Source organism: Pelodiscus sinensis, chromosome 23 (genome assembly GCF_052426305.1).
Source record: "Pelodiscus sinensis isolate ZL-2025 chromosome 23, ASM5242630v1, whole genome shotgun sequence".
NCBI lineage: Eukaryota > Metazoa > Chordata > Testudines > Trionychidae > Pelodiscus > Pelodiscus sinensis.
The window spans coordinates 16,042,539-16,058,813 of NC_143074.1; the positions used below are offsets into that span (position 1 = coordinate 16,042,539).

The 16,275-nt window shown below is 40.2% G+C and overlaps 1 protein-coding gene across 5 annotated transcripts in view; it reads right to left on the bottom strand.

The window, feature by feature from the left end:
* The window catches only part of AK8 (adenylate kinase 8), a 146,719-nt gene that overhangs the window by 97,819 nt on the left and 32,625 nt on the right, over positions 1 to 16,275 (bottom strand). For all 5 annotated transcript variants that reach the window (XM_075905784.2, XM_075905783.2, XM_075905782.2 and 2 more), the window contains 3 exons: positions 14,709 to 14,758; positions 13,707 to 13,817; positions 2,368 to 2,436 (listed from right to left, as the gene is read on the bottom strand). In XM_075905784.2, the coding sequence (XP_075761899.1) occupies positions 2,368 to 2,436; positions 13,707 to 13,817; positions 14,709 to 14,758 (230 nt within the window). The remainder of the gene's footprint in view (positions 1 to 2,367; positions 2,437 to 13,706; positions 13,818 to 14,708; positions 14,759 to 16,275) is intronic.

Genomic DNA, 16,275 nt, shown 5'->3' on the forward strand with positions numbered 1-16,275 from the left:
TTAATCATCTAGTCTGACCTTAAATTACAGGCCACAGAACTTCCCCAAAATAATTTCATTTGAACATCTTTTAGAAAAAGATCCCATCTTGATTTAAAACTTGCCAATCATGGAGAATGCACAATGGCCCTTGATAAATTGTTCCTATGGTTAATTCCTTTCACTTAAGAATTTATATCTTCTATCCAGTCTGAATAGGTCTAGCTTTCGCTGCCAGCCATTGGATTATGTTACACCTTTATCTGCTAGACTGAAGAGCGCTTTATTTAACATTTTTCTCCATGTAAGGACACACAGACTGTGATTTGTTTCTTCCTTTGATACCCTCTCTTTAGATTTGAATGAAATCGCTTAATGAGTAATAGGCAACACAAAGCAAATAATGGTACCACCGTATGGCCTTTTGTGAACAGCAAATATGTAATCTCAATATATTAATGTCATTTTATGCATTTGCTTTTCTTGTTGTTATTGATTTAATTTCCACTCTATCATTTGAATGGCTGCACGTAAACTTTTAAGTTCAGACTTTATGATGATAATGGGGTGAGCAATGGGACAGCACACATTTTAGTAGTCGAGTATTTAGCTGAGAGCATTTTGTGCCACAAAATAGTACCACACCATTTACATTGCCATGCATGCACGGCAAGTAATGTAGGCAAGGGAAGGCATTGCCTTCCCAAAAATACCCTTACTGCCCAACCACCGGGGAGGGGCTGTGGCCACATTGCGTGGCAGCCTAGCAGCCTATGGAGGGCTGGGGCTGCGTTGTGGCATGGCAGCTCTGGCCCTCAGCTGGGTTAGGGCAGAGCTTGGCTGGGGGGACGGGGGAGAGTTGCTGGAGGGGCATGTTGGGGGAAAAATGTGTGACTTCAGGCATGGGGTCGGGGCTTCAACTTGCTTTCCACAGTTGGACCTTTACCCGCCACCCATGCGGTCATGGTTATATGTTTGCAACAAAAATAGAACATTTAACACCATCAGTGCCACAAAATCTACCATCTTAACGCATGAGATAGTGGCCAAAGCATGTGATAGCCATGGTTTGGTCTTACCTGTCAATGATGGGACCATGACATGTTATAATTATATTCTAGCCCTGGGTGTTTAAATGTAGCTGATTTTGTAAAATAAACAAGAACTCTGTTTTTACTTTTAAAATGAAAGCCTAGAATTTGCAGAACATTGCAAAATGCAGGACAAATCATGGAAACACTACAGAAGCATGGGCTACATGACATTTTTGGCAACTGCAATTATCACCTGTCCCTGATGTTAAGGCTTTTATAGGAGAGGATTTTTCAATATTTCAGTAATGTCCTTGCTTTATTCAATGAACAAGCCAAACAGTGATGTCATAAAAAGACAGGGTTTCATTAAACAGTGAATCGCACAACAAACATGTGATGGCGGGAAGTACTAATTATCTCATTTTGCATGTGGATAAGCTGTGGCACAATTCAATCAATATACCTCTCATACTCTGCAGACTGGATTCTTCAGCATCCCCCATGAACCCAATTTAGGTGGAGGTCTGTACACTCATTTTAGAAAAGTGCACCATATCCTGCATAGCCTGTGTTCGGGCAGATCTTAGAAAGCGGCTTTATAACCAACAGACTGTTATGGCTCCAGTAAATAATCCTTAATAATGGGCTGATTATTACTCAATAAACCATAACAATTTATTCAGATCTAAAGAAAATACACAAGGGGTGGCGGTTGGGCTTTCCTTTAGTTCAGATACAAACCACTCAGTTTGCTCAGTATTAATCTATTTCAGAAGTTCCAGATTAAGACACCCTACTTGCATTTCTGCACACCCCACCTATGGGCCTATTTAAATTTATTCACTTGCCCATTTCTGCATCCCAATAATGAACTTATTAATTATTACCTAGAAGAGCGTATATTCAAGTACAGTATTTCCTAGCATGGAGGGGGAACAGATATGTATGAGAAACAGTGGTGATTGAAATAAAATGGTAAACATTAGAGCTCTTTTCCCCACCTTTAAGGAGAGTTAAAAATCTAAATCAATGTATTGATTTTTATGTATTTTCTGTTTATCTGTTTTGTCCACTATAACTCTGCCAGTTGCCCCAGGCAATCAACAAAGCTATGCTTGTTTAGCCTTTGATCATCTCACTACTATATGGATTAGCATATGCATACTCTCATCCTCCCCTTTATCCTGTTAATAAAGCTCCAAACTCCCTCTGTGGATGTTCAAGAAAGCAATCCGTTCCTGAGCCCCTGTTGATTTGCCCCCTTTCTCTCCCCTGCTCAGGACATGGAATGCTAACTACTGTGTGTGAGTTGTGTAAGTGCTTATCCGCTGGCCCTCCAAGGAGCAATTCTTACTTGTTTGATGCAGTCCACGTTTGACAGACGTTCCTGGATCAGATTGGCCCACAGTGCATTGGGAATTTTCTAAAGAAAGAACAAAACAAAAAACAAAACCAAAAAAAAAAAAAGAAAAGAAAGGCTGAATATTCACAATGGAGTTCAAAAGGAATTTTATCATGCGCCACTCTGGCTAAAGGTAAACTGAAATGCCTTCTTAAAATTAACAGATAAATCAAACTGAGATCCTAAATCATTAAACGCAACATATATGTTGAGTTAAAAAGAACACAGACATTCGTTTTAAAAATAAACTAAATTACTTTTAACTTGCCAAACTCTGAGTTCATGGTTCTGCATTTCCCCTACCAGCCACACTCCTACTATTGTAGGACTATGTAGCACTTTAAAGACTAACAAGATGGTTTATTAGGTGATGAGCTTTTGTGGGCCAGACCCACTTCCTCAGATCAAATAGTGGAAGAAAATTGTCACAACCATATATACCAAAAGATACAATTAAAATATTATCTTGACATGCATCTGATGAAGTGGGTCTTTGCCCACGAAAGCTTATGCTCCAACTCTTCAGTTAGTCTATAAGGGTATGTCTACACTACCCTCCTAATTTGAACTAGGAGGGTAATGTAGGCATACCGCACTTGCAAATGAAGCCCGGGATTTGAATTTCCCGGGCTTCATTTGCATGAAGCCGGCCGGCGCCATTTTTAAATGCCGGCAGTTCGAACCCCATGCCGCGTGGCTACACGCGGCACGGAGTAGCAAGTTCGGATTAGGCTTCCTAATCCGAACTAGCTGTACTCCTCGTGGAGAATGCACGTACAATGAGGAGTACAGCTACACGCGGCACGGGGTTCGAACTGCTGGCATTTAAAAATGGCACCGGCCGGCTTCATGCAAGCGAAGCCCGGGAAATTCAAATCCCGGGCTTCATTTGCAAGTGTGGTATGCCTACATTACCCTCCTAGTTCGAATTAGGAGGGTAGTGTAGACATACCCTAAGGTGCCACAGGACTCCTTGCCGCAATTAAAAAAATGAACACATATGAAAAGGACAACTCAAATTTCAGAAGAGAAAGGGGGTGGAGGGGGAAGGTAAATGTCTGTGAATTAATGATATTAGAGGTGATAATTGGGGAAGCTATCTTTGTAATGGGCAAGATAATTAATGTCTTTGTTTAAGCTTAGGTGTAAAGTGTACAATTTAAGCATGAATGACAGTTCAGAGGATTCTCTTTCAAGTGTAGTCTTAAAAGGTCTTTGAAGCAGGATGCAGGTAATCAAGTCGTTGAGACAATGTCTTTTCTGGTTGAAATGGCAAGAAACTGTGATCACAAAGAAAAAACTGTTTCTTGCCATTTCAACCAGAAAGGACACTGTCTCAACGACTTGATTACCTGCATCCCGGTTCAAAGACCTTTTAAGACTACACTTGAAAGAGAATCCTCTGAACTGTCATTCATGCTTAAATTCGACACTTTACACCTAAGCTTAAACAAAGACATTAATTATCTTGCCCATTACAAAGATAGCTTCCCCAATTATCACCTCTAATATCATTAACTCACAGACATTTACCTTCCCCCTCCATCCCCTTTCTATTCTGAAATTTGAGTTGTCCTTTTCATATGTGTTCATTTTTTTAACTGTATCCTTTGGTATATATGGTTGTGATTATTTTCTTCCACTACTTGATCTGAGGAAGTGGGTCTGGCCCACAGAAGTTCATCACCTAATAAACCATCTTGTTAGTCTTTAAAGTGCTACATAGTCCTGTTTTTTGTTTCAGCTACACCAGACTACCACGGCTACATTTCTATCCTACTATTGTGTTAGGCCACAATCCTGCAACTGAACAAAACCTTATGCTCATGAGAAGTCCTGCTGGCTTCAGTAGAATTCTAGTCTACATGTTGCTTTACAGGACAAGGTTTATGGCATTAGTGATGTTATCAGATATAGTGTGGGACATGAAGTACCCTGAGCTTAGCACTGGCAATCAGGGAGAATCTGATTTTCAAATACTGTCTTTTATAATCTTATATCTCTGTATTTTTTACAGATACACCCTGCTAATCTCCTGAGTTCTCAAAACTGTCATTTATATTTTCCCAAAAAGCATTTCTCCTTTTAAAAGGAAACAATTTAAAAATATATCAGAGGAAAATAAAAATAAATACAGTGGGTTCATTAATAAGAGAAGTGAAAGACAGGAAATTGACAATGATTCTAAAAGCTAATGAACTTTTTTAATAACAAGAAAAAAAGATGAAAATGGTACTGATAGTAAGAAAAAATGAAGAATGCTTTAACAAAAACGATCTATACTAATTCAATGGGTCTGGAGGGCCTACAACAAAGGCTACTAAATTAATTATCTGATAAGAAATGTACTGAACTACTGATATTGTTATGAAGTCAAGGAAATCTGGAGAAACACCTGAGTACTGGGGGCAGGGAGGAGAGATAACCCAAAAGGGACACTAACGTTCCAAAAAGGATGGACATTCAATTCTGATAATTACTCACTGAAAAACCTAACTTAACTAACTGTTCAAAGAACCAAGCAACTCTCCAAAAGGAAAATAATTTCTAAGCTCCTACAGGATGATGGAACTACAAGCAATAACTAGCATGGGTTTAAAAAAAAATTGTGCCATACAAACATGGTCACTTTCTTCAATTCAATATTAATACTTAGAAGGAAAATATAATGCAGGATCTCTGACTCAAAGAAATTGGATATAGAAAAAAAAATCTACTAGGGCATCTAGTTCATCCCCTGGTAAGGCAAGACTGTTCCCTACTATATTTTGTCTAGAGCAGTAGTTCAAAGTGTGGTCCATGGCGCGTTGTTGGAGTTCCAGCTTCATGCTAGGGGGTGGAGGCACATTGTTGGAGTTCCAGCTTCATGCTGGGGGGTGGAGGGGAGTCTGGAGCCTCATGGGTAGGAACCAGTTCGCAGGGGCAGGAAGCATGTCCATGCGCTGCTGATCCCCCCACGTCCGTTTGGGAAAATGGCAACACAGGAAACTGTACCTGGAGGCTTTCTCCACTGCTCCTGTTGTCTGGAATCTCAGCCAATTGGAGCAGTGAGGAGCAGTGCATAGGAGCGGCAGGGGGCACACAGCAAGTAAGCACCTCCCCATCTCCCTCATGCTCAGACCCCATACTCCCATCTCCCTCGCATACACCCACTGTGCTGAGATTCCACACCCTCAATCTGTTCCTGCACCCTGTCTCATACAGATCTCAAACCCTCAGCCTGCTCTTGCACCCATTTTGTCATCATAGAATAATCATGGGTGGTTGGCTGGTGGTCTGCGGAAGAGTTTGTGTTGAGTGGGGTGGGTCACGGGCCAAAATATTTATGAGTCATTGGTCTAGACCTTTATTCAATGTAATTTTTAATTATCTGAGCAGTATAATTTCCACAACTTCCCTTATGAGAATATTCCACAGTCTTATAGCTCTTGCTGTCAGGAAAGTTTTCTTGATAATCAGTTTGAATTTCCCTTTATTTTATCACAATACTCCTAATTAATAACTCTTTGTACCTCCCTAAATAATTTGTGGTGTGCGCTTCACATATCTGCAGACAGTTATCGTGTCCCACCCCACAAAGCTCTAGTTGTTAGTTAGACAAATTAAACATTAACAAAAGCTTTTCATCTTTTCTCATAATTAAACTCTTTCAGCCCCTTATTCCTTTCTGTTATTCTGTACTCTATCCAACCTGTCAATATCTTAACTTTCCGGCAACATTTCATAATATATCTTCCATGTCTGATAGCAGAAGAGATTATATCATTCTAGATGTTTAGTGATTTTTTTTCTTCATAATATTTGTTCCATTGTTTTACTAGGTTTACTGGACAGCTATTGTCAGAAATACCCTTCTCCCTTTTTTCTGAAGGCTTGGACCATATTTGTATTTCTCCAGCATTTTAGTATCATCCATTTCTCCATGGCTTTCAAAAATAATGAATAATGGTTTAGTAAGCTCATTAGCTAATTACTCTAATGCCACACATGATTATCAGTTCTATCAATGTTAAAATAACTATTAATTATTACATTACTAGAGCAATTGCTCTCTTTTCTTTTTACTTAAAAATCTTAGCTGACTTAATACCCTCATAAAGGGACTGTACACTGGATACTTCTTTTTCTTTGTAATAATCTTTTACTATATATTTTAGAAATGTGTCTGTCTGTCCATACTTATGAGTCCATTTGTACCTAAATGGTAAGAGCTAAGACCACCAAATTTGATATGCAGCTTCCACTTATCATAACTTAAAGCAAGGCCAGGGTTTGGTTATGCCAGAATAATGGGATGTGTAGGGAATTTGACTGTTTCTCATAAAAGGGAAAAGGAGGGGTCTGGCAAGAGGGATTTATACAGCAGAATGAATGGGGGCAACAAAGGGCCAGAGATGGCTGTTGGGACAGCTTTAACCCTACTGGGCCAGAAGGGAGTAGCAGCGGAGAAAGGGACAGCTAGCTACTATCTATTGCAGAGAATTTGTCTGTTTCTGTGTCTGTCTGTGTGCCTGACCTCTAGCCAGGGGATATATGCCCCTTCCTCAGCTGTGCCCATTGGAGCTGCAGTGGCCATGGACAGGTGCTTCTCACCTGGCCCCAAGCTGTTATGGTGAGAGGGCTGGTGTTGTCCTCTCTCCCCAGCGCAGCCCAAATACTGAAGCCCTCAAGCCCCAGTCCCACCCTAGAATAATGATTTAAATGAAGAAAAATAAAATTTGAGTAAGGACCCAAGCAACACTGAATAAATGGTCTAGATTAATTAAGTAATTAATTCTTATTCAGGGAATCCAGACTGGTGGATCTTACAATGAGTTTTGCACAGGCAGACCCTCCCAAGGTCCCACAAAATGTTCATTGTGGGATAAGTACAGTAAACCCTCGCCATTCACAACGGATGAGTTTCTGGCACCACCACTAATGGTGAAATCCATGAATACCGGGGGAGAGGGGATGGCTCCTAGCTGTTGCAGTGAGCTTCCCAGGGCTCCCAGTTCCTCCAGTGAGCTCCCCATGGTTCCTAAACTCACCGAAGCAGTGGGGAACTCATCACAGCTGCTGCAGTGAGTGAAGGAGATCTTGACCACGACTGCCATCTGGCAATAGATTCCCCGCCCCTCCCCTCATCGTCCCCCGTCCCCCCCCCCCCCCGCATGCATCCTCTTCCCACAACAGGGGATGGGATGCAATGGGTGGACTGGAGAGACCCATGAATATGCGAAATTGTGAATGGCGAGTCTCCTGTACTTTAATTTTGCAGTTTTCCAAAATGTACTGTGCAGGGTGTTGCCCTGCCACAGGCCCTTTAAGGGGCTGAGACCTGGAGTCAGGGGGTAGCCTAGCTGAAGCAGCTAACCAGGGCCCAGCTGGAGGCCATATAAAGCAACTCCTGGAAGGAGGAGAGAGACCTGCCTGTCTGCCTGCAATGAGAGAGGTTTCAGCCTAGCAAACCCAGGCTACCCAACCTGAGGCACAGGGCTGCAAGGAGGCAGTCATGGAGGGTGGGGCTCACATGGAGGCAGCTCTAAAAGGTTGGGCTGCAAGGAGGCAGCCCCGGTAGGCTGGGGGAGTTTGAGCTAGGGAAGCCCCAGGCCATAAGTCCGCAAGGCAGGGTTGCAGGGGGCAACTGGGAAGGCAGAGTGGGAGAAGAACTGGGGGTCCTAGGGAGTAGGGAGGACCCTGGAGGAGGAGCAAAGGAAGAACAATGACTCTCCTCCCTCTCCCCCCGGAAAGGAGCGTAGACCAAGACCGGAGTGATCACTGCCGGAGGGCAGTGCCCTGAAGAGAACACCTCACTCAAAGGGGGTGCGTCGGCAAAGGAGCAGCCAGTTACTTCCCCAAAAACCACCCTGAGGGAAGAAGCCGTGCAAGTGAGTCGAACTCACTACAGTACCTAGCAGAAGTCCAAAACCTTCTATTGCTCTAGTCAGGAAAACCATGTATTACTCTTCTAAATTAAAGTAGCTCATAATCCACAAATTTCCCATAATTGGTAAGAACTAGATCCAGGATTAATTCTGTAGTTGAACTCCCTACTTTTTTACTCAAATTTATTTTCTACCTAAATCAGGAAACTCCTTGATTATGTGCAATTGACGTCAGTTGTTCCAAACAAACATTTATGTCACCTGTGGACTGGGTTCTCCATTCCTTGCTTTCACCACACAATCGGATGAATGTAAACATTAAGGGTTTTGGGGGGAGGGACTGTCCTTCTGGGTTAGGATGATCTAATGGGTACAACTGTATGAAAGCGAAGAACAGAAAATTTCCTAACTATGATCTCCATTAGAGCATGGAAAATTTCCAAAAGGAAACGGTAAAAGCTCCATCATGCAAGTCATTTAAAATTAGGTGGACAAAGCACTTAAGAATATACCATAGAGGACAATCCTGCCCCAACTGGGGAATAGTCAACAATTAGGTCTTTGTTATTGTTAATGTCTCAATTTCTCAATAATTTTCCTAATAGCCATTCATAAAGCAGCATTCAAGCAGGTAAAAGAGAAAAAAGTGAAAGAAATTGCTCTGTTTCTTGAAAGTCAGCAGGTCCCACAGGGTGGTACGTCAAAGCCTCCTGCAGCCTTTCACTGTTTGAGCCTGAGTCTGTTCTTTGAGTCTGTCACCTTCCAAAGGTGCATCATGCTGCTATCAGAAACAGCTAGTGTCTTACTGACTTCTTTGATGTGTCACGTCAAGAGAGGCTAGCAACTGCCAGGGGGTCCACTCTGCTAAGCCCTGCCAAACCAATTTAAACCAAAATTATTCTAGCTTCTTTCAGTGCAGTGGTAATTTTAGTCCTCTCTTTTGACCAGAATTTGCTGCAGAAAAATAATCAAGTGCATATGAATGGGTGCTGCGCTTTATCCGCAGTTAAACCAGATCTTTCTGAAGACTGTGGCTCACTTCCAATGTAACTTCCTGGTCAGTGACAACTTCACTGAGCAAGCAGCTAAAAAAATCACCACCCTGCTTAATATTTTAATAGGACATTGTCTGCTTTAGACCAGATCATTATAATGAAAATGGTCAAATCTGATAGAAAACATCCAACAGAATACAGCCAATTATAGGAATTACATGACTTACCATAGCAAAATTACAGTAGAAGCTAACATGCTGCTGTTATTACCAAAAAAAAGCTCAAAATCTGTTATGTTGTTATATAGCCTCCTGCTGGTCTGTGATCTCAGACACTGTGGCATAGGCATGGCTGGTAACTAAGAAACTGTATTTTTACCTGCTCCTGCACTTGGCGCCTGATCCAAAGTCCATTGGTGTCACTGTTTGGAATGGTAAAACTTTCCTAAAACTATGGTGTGGTGATTGCCTTTAACGGCCTGGGGCAGAGGGCTGGACTTGATGACCTCCTGAGGTCTCTTCGAGCTCTATGATTCTATGAACGACAAATTATTTTATGTATATATTTACTGGATCAATTTTATTCATGATTCCACCTTATTGATGATGCATTGCACTCATTCATGATGAGTTTCACATTTTACATGTTAGTCCTATGACATCATAATGCATACTAGCTGTGCGCAACCTTCCCCCAAAAGTATGAATAAAACCCTTACAAATGCTTTTTTATTATAATGTGAGGACGAGGTCATTCCTCATATGCTCCAAGTGGAGTTTCTTCACTTTCTTATCGCAAAAATGTCTGCATCTAAAAACTTCAAACAGGGCTTGTTTTCTGTAGTATATGAGGAAAGAAAAATATCTGTGTGTGAAGAAAACGTGTCTAAATATTTTAGAAGTTCTAAATATTTTAATTCAGTTCATTCTCTCTCTTACTTATATAGACACATACGGAACTTTTTACATGCATACAAATATTATAACATTTTCTATTTGTTCTTTTGTAGTGCCTCGTCCTAGAACACACGAGATCACTGGGCATGCAAAGATACAGATGTCTCTGTTTTTTTGTTCTTTTCTATTTCTTCTTTAAATACACAAGGAGACTGTGCAGGTGCTGTCTCACAACAGTAGTGCAGTTTTAAGTTATTACATAGTGTGCAAATATCTGCACTGCAATTTGCTACAGTCCTCAGAATAAAGGGCCTTCTTCACAAGTTCTTCACACGGATAGTTGTTTCAACTTTGTGTTTTAGCCAGTTGACAGAAAAAGTAAATCTTTAAATACTTATATCTTTAAAGTTCACTACAGGAATAAGTTGAAAGTGGTTCTACTGTATTAATATTTTCATAACTAGAGATGAGGAAATTGGCAATGAATTATCTAAAAATTGAGTCTTGTGTTCATAGAATAATTTTAATAGATCATTTCCTCAAATTTATCCAATATTCAAAAATATTTGACTTCTTTGAATATTTGTAAATGTGGATTGATGACGGTTGGTTGTCACTATTTGAGCTCATTTGTTAGTGCCAGAACATGGGTTAGCAAATGTTTGGATGTGCAAATTTAAAATTCAGTTTCTGAGAACAATCATAGATTTAAAATCCCAATTCCATGAACTCCTGGGCCAATAAAACTCAAATGCTCAAATTTTCACAAGAAGCAAATGAGGCCAAAGTGAACTAATTAAAAAGTGTGAACAAATATTTTTAAAATTATTTTCTATAGTATATGCTCACCTTTAGTAACAACCTATAGGTATATTAAGTTAATGGATGCCCAAGCTTTTTGGTCTTTGGGTTAATTTAGCCCTGGTTACCTCATACATATGAAGTGAAATGATAATCTAAATAAATCAAACTGCAATGGGTAATCTTCAAGGTGGATTTTACAAAACACAAACTCATTTCATTTATTAAACTGTTTTGGAGAAGTCTGCAGTTTTTTAGTGCCCCGTTGTAAATTTAGACAATATAGTTCTGTATCCTAGCCAACTTCTTTTTAGTACTAATGTGTGTTAAAATGTGCATATGAGATCAAATTCATCATTGAAACTGTGACCATTTATGCCAAAAGTGGGTTTAGCCCATGGACAGGAGAAATGAGCAAGGAGGAGAAAAAAAAAAGAAAAGAAAAGATTGTGGCCAGGATATTACCCTTAATTAAATTACTAGCAAAGCTCCCACTGATTTCCACAGAGCCAGAATTTCATCCTCAGTCACAACAGTTATATATGAAGAGTCAAAATCATTCAAGGAAATTGGGGAAATGATTTACAAAAGTCATCCCTCTAGTAAACTAACATCCTACAAACCAAGGGGGTAAACAGCACAAAACTAAAACACCACCAATTTCAGCTCTCAGATGCTCTTTACCACCTGATTAGCCCTAACATCTTTGGCTTTCATCTTCCACACCATCGGTGTTTTTAAATCAAGAAAGCCCAAAAGGACACCCTTGAAAGTGCTTCTGTACAGTGTGAAATATGTTAATAATTAGAGTAATTAAACCAAAGGGAATTTTTGTTTTAAATTTTCCCCTTTTTAAATTGAGTTTCATGAATTTAGTAAAATAATCTGTAAAATAACCTTGCACTCAAATCACTAAAGTGCATTTTTTCAATAAAAGTCATTTTTACACCATCCTAGTCCACCCCAGTTAAAAGCAGACATTTTGCAGGTAGTCTCAGGGATTTTTTTCCTCCCATATATTCAGATCAGGAGTGAACCTTGAGGCATTGCCAAACCTTATTCTTTGATTCAGTGTAGTAAACAAGGGTTAATTTTTTTTATGATGGGGAGGGTAAAGGAGATGCTGACTCGATTTATTCAAGACATCCTTTCCCTATTTCATTCTCTTCCATTTCCATTAGCTATCAACTCTGCAGAACTTTACTTCACTGACCTATAAGGCAAGTAGCTCTCACATCAATTCTGTACCTTAAGTCCGGGGGCAAAAATGGTCATGGAACAACTTAGGGAGCAGAAAAGAATGGCTCCAGCACACTGGGCCATTGGTCAGGGGTAGAAGGATTAATTAATTCAGACTGAGTAGTGAAACAAATGCTCTTCTGAAGTTGGCTGACAAATTTAAGTTTGGCCAGCCTAAAAACTGGTAAGTAAGCCCTGGGCTACTAGAACTTGAGTTAAGTTAACCTACCAGCCCTTGGGTTTGTTAACCAAGGGTTTCAGCATCTACATTCAACTGTAACCTCACTTTAGGAACTATTGGACCCTGTATCCCAAACTGTGACCAGCATCTACATTGTATTATGTGTACCTGAGTCCCACTGCCCAGATCTCAGATTTCTTAACACCTTCCCAAAATGTGGCTGCCCTGGTCCCTTTGTTCAGGAGCAATGTGGGAAAGTTTGGCTGTCCACCAAACTTGATTGTAGAATACAAAGTTGGCCCATGGGATTGTGGAATACTTTTGGTGACCTCTGAGAATGTGAGTCCAGCGTAGCTGCATCATCACACAAAACAATAGGGTCTCGGCTCAGAGGGTCCAACACCCCTGGAATCCTATGACCCTGGGTCTCAGTCCTGGGCTAGCATTTGTGTGTATATGGACGGAGTGTTAGGCTTGAGCCTGATTTTGAACCCCAGGCTTTCACTGAAGATACACATACCCTAAAAGTCCTTTTGACCCTGCTGCTGCCTCCTTAGCCGGAGTGCCTCTTGGGTTTACACTTACCAAATGACTACTCAGAATTAGTGCACTGAGTACATTATTTGTGTTGTGCTACAGAAAAATCAACTCTACGCAGCTAAGTATCTCTGTCACATCAAAGAAGAGTTCTTCATGAACACATCTTCTGGAAGTATTTTGTACTGAAACGGACCCCAGAGAATAGTTCTTACTTAATGGAGATCATCAAACATGCTAAAACAGGACAGGCTTTCTCTTGCGAAACTGTATAACTTTAAAGTGTGCTGTGCATACCCAGAAATGTATTTCTAGTATCTAATAAGAATCTAATGTTAAGGTTTTCAGTCACTGCCAATCCCTGTTTCTCCCATTTCTGCCTGTGTCACAGCATATTTTTATCTCTGCTCATATGATCATATGTAGCAACGAGGTTATTTTCTCCCTATGGAAGTCCCTGCACATCAGGGGCGGCCCGTCCATATAGGCAAACTAGGCAGTCACCTAGGACGTCAAGTTAAATGGGGCGCCAAATGGTGGCGCAATATCATTGAGGGGTTTGGAGGTGGGGGCGCCGATTGCATGGCTCGCCTAGGGTGCCAGTTGCTGGCAGCTAGTCTAGGGCCGCCCCTGCTGCACATACAAATTCATACACCCATGTTCAAACTACCATTGACCTAGAACTATATACTTTAATCTGATCAAATTGTCCACCAGTTGAATCATGATAGTCTCCTATAATTTGTCTTCTGTAGTGTACAGAGCTGGTACGTACCTCTCCTTTCTCTTGAAATGCCTTTACTTCTTTTGTCAGCTCTAATGTTTCTTCCAATAAAGTATCCTGAGCGATACGAGGAGTATTAAATTGTTTACAAAGCCACATTGCCTAGGGAAAGAAGAGGGGGAAAATCATGGGTGCAAAGAAAATTCAACAAGTTTTGAGAAGGCCCACAGAAAGCAAAACAAGTCAGTAAAAATTAAAAATGAAGACAAATATGAATATGCATTGTTAAGAAACACAGCCACCACATTACCTCTGTTTTCATGCCCCTAACTCTCCATCCAAATTAAGGACACAACCATATGCCTGCATAACATCTTTCATGGGTTAGAAAGTAATCCAGTAGGTTTCTAATCTCAGTGGTGTGTGGGGTGAGGCAAGCAGGGAGTCTGCCTGAGGCTTCTCACTGCGTTCGTGGGCCAGATCCGGTAGTTTGGCAAGCTGAATCCAGCCCAGGCCTGAGTTAATTGATTAACCAAGATTTCACATCCCTACTAGGCACTATGAAAATCTTACCCCTGATTTTCAGAAGTGCTGAGCACCCAGAACTCCAACTTAGTTGGGAGCTGTATGTGAGCAGCAACTCTGAAAATCAAACCCAAAATATCTCAAGTTGTCAACCTAAAACTTAGAAAAGACTTCTGAAAATCTGAACCAAAATGTTTCAAATCTAATAAATGTTACAGGCCTGCCAGTAGTTTGATGTAGACACCCCTCATTTCTCACATTTTTTTCCTGTTCTGAGGTGCTAGTGTTTCTGTCTAATCCACTCTGGCCAGTCTGCTTGCTTGTTTGCCTATCACAATGGTATCTAGGCACAGGCCAAAATTATGGTGCACAAAAGCCTAGAAAACAGGAATAATAGTGATTTTTATTTGATTGTCATAATACTTTTGATGTCTAATACATAGTTATTCTAGCAGAACTGAAGGACAAGTTCTTATTTGCAAACATATGGCAGTGCAGTGTTATAATACTTAAAGGTAATATACTTACAATAGTGGTTTTTCCAGAGGCAGGTGGACCAAGTATACAAATTCTTGGAACTATAAAATAAATGTACATGAATGTCAAGATACAGAAAGGCAAGACACCTTTATTGTTTCTCCATACTATATAACAGACATGTGTAATTATAATGTAATACAGTTACTTCACCAGGATTTCTGCTTGAGTAAGGATTGCAGGATTGGGCACCAAGCTAGTCATGACTATGTCCTAATTTAATTTACATAAAGAATGTCTACACTAGGAAACCATTTTGAAAGAACTAAAATCAATGTAATAACTCCCGAAATAACAAAATCGAAATATCACGTCCACATCATGTCCACGGGGAGACCTCGAAATTAATCTGAGGAAGACTGTCTTATTGTGGATGTGCTACCTCAATTTAGAGCTCCAAGAAGCACTGGGAAGTAATTACTTCAAATTACTCTGGGGAGTAGTTATTTCAAAATGGCAGCACCAGATCATCCACACTACTGCTATTTTAAAATAAGTATTTCAAAATTTGTGTTATTCCCCAAGGGAAATAGGAGTACAGATTTCAAAATAACCAGCCCATTATTTCAAAATAAGGGGCTTCGTAATGTAGACACTCCACTTATTATTTTGAAATAAGGGGGGTTACTTTGAAATAACTCCTTAGTGTAGACCAGGGCATAGTTAGTACATATAAGACTCTTATTTGGTCAGGCACTTAACACATGCCTAGCTTTAAGCACAGGTAACTTATTTATAACTCCTCACGGAAACAGGGCATAAATATTGAATACTTATTTTTCTAACTTTGCTTTTTATTCCCAACATGTTAAATGGTTTAGATCCAATGCATCTTACAATTAAGGATTTTAATTTTGTACATGCAGTATGATGGCAAATGCTGAAGTGTATAGTTTCTTATTTTACTTCTTTGTACTAATAATGGATTTCCTTTTAGCTTTTAAAAAATGAAACACAAATAATACAATTTCAACTCACTCCTTTCTCTACACAGGCTATGTCATGGATCGGGAAGGCTTATAAATTGCAAAATAGGCACTTTTCTTTCCTATTGAGGATAGCTACCTCCTGGGTAGAAATGGAAAGAAAATGTATCTGGAACATTTCTCAGATTGCCTGTGGGGCACACTGTAAAACTTTTCACAGTCGCAGTAGAAAATGGGCTACTCCACATTTCTCCTCTGTCCTTTTATCCACTGCCCTTCATTTCTCTAGTCAGCATTAAGATCCATTTTTTCCTCCCTTTGTGTTTATCAGTTGCATGTCAGTTTCCATTCCATGAGGAGGGGATGCAAAAGGAAAGGGAAGAAAAAGAGTTACCTGCCATGGCAGCAACCTCTTTTCCCTTAGCACACAAGTTTCTGTCTCAACTCTACTAGTATTTATTAGTTTGGGTTTTATTATTCTCTATATAGTGCGATAGCTGTGCAAGGTGATCTAAGAATAATAATAAAAAAAGAATAAGGTCCCTTTCCCAATAAATTTACAATTATATAGACAACACATTCCTACAGTGATGTAGGAAAAGATCAGCTGTGTAAAAAACCAAGGGAAAATG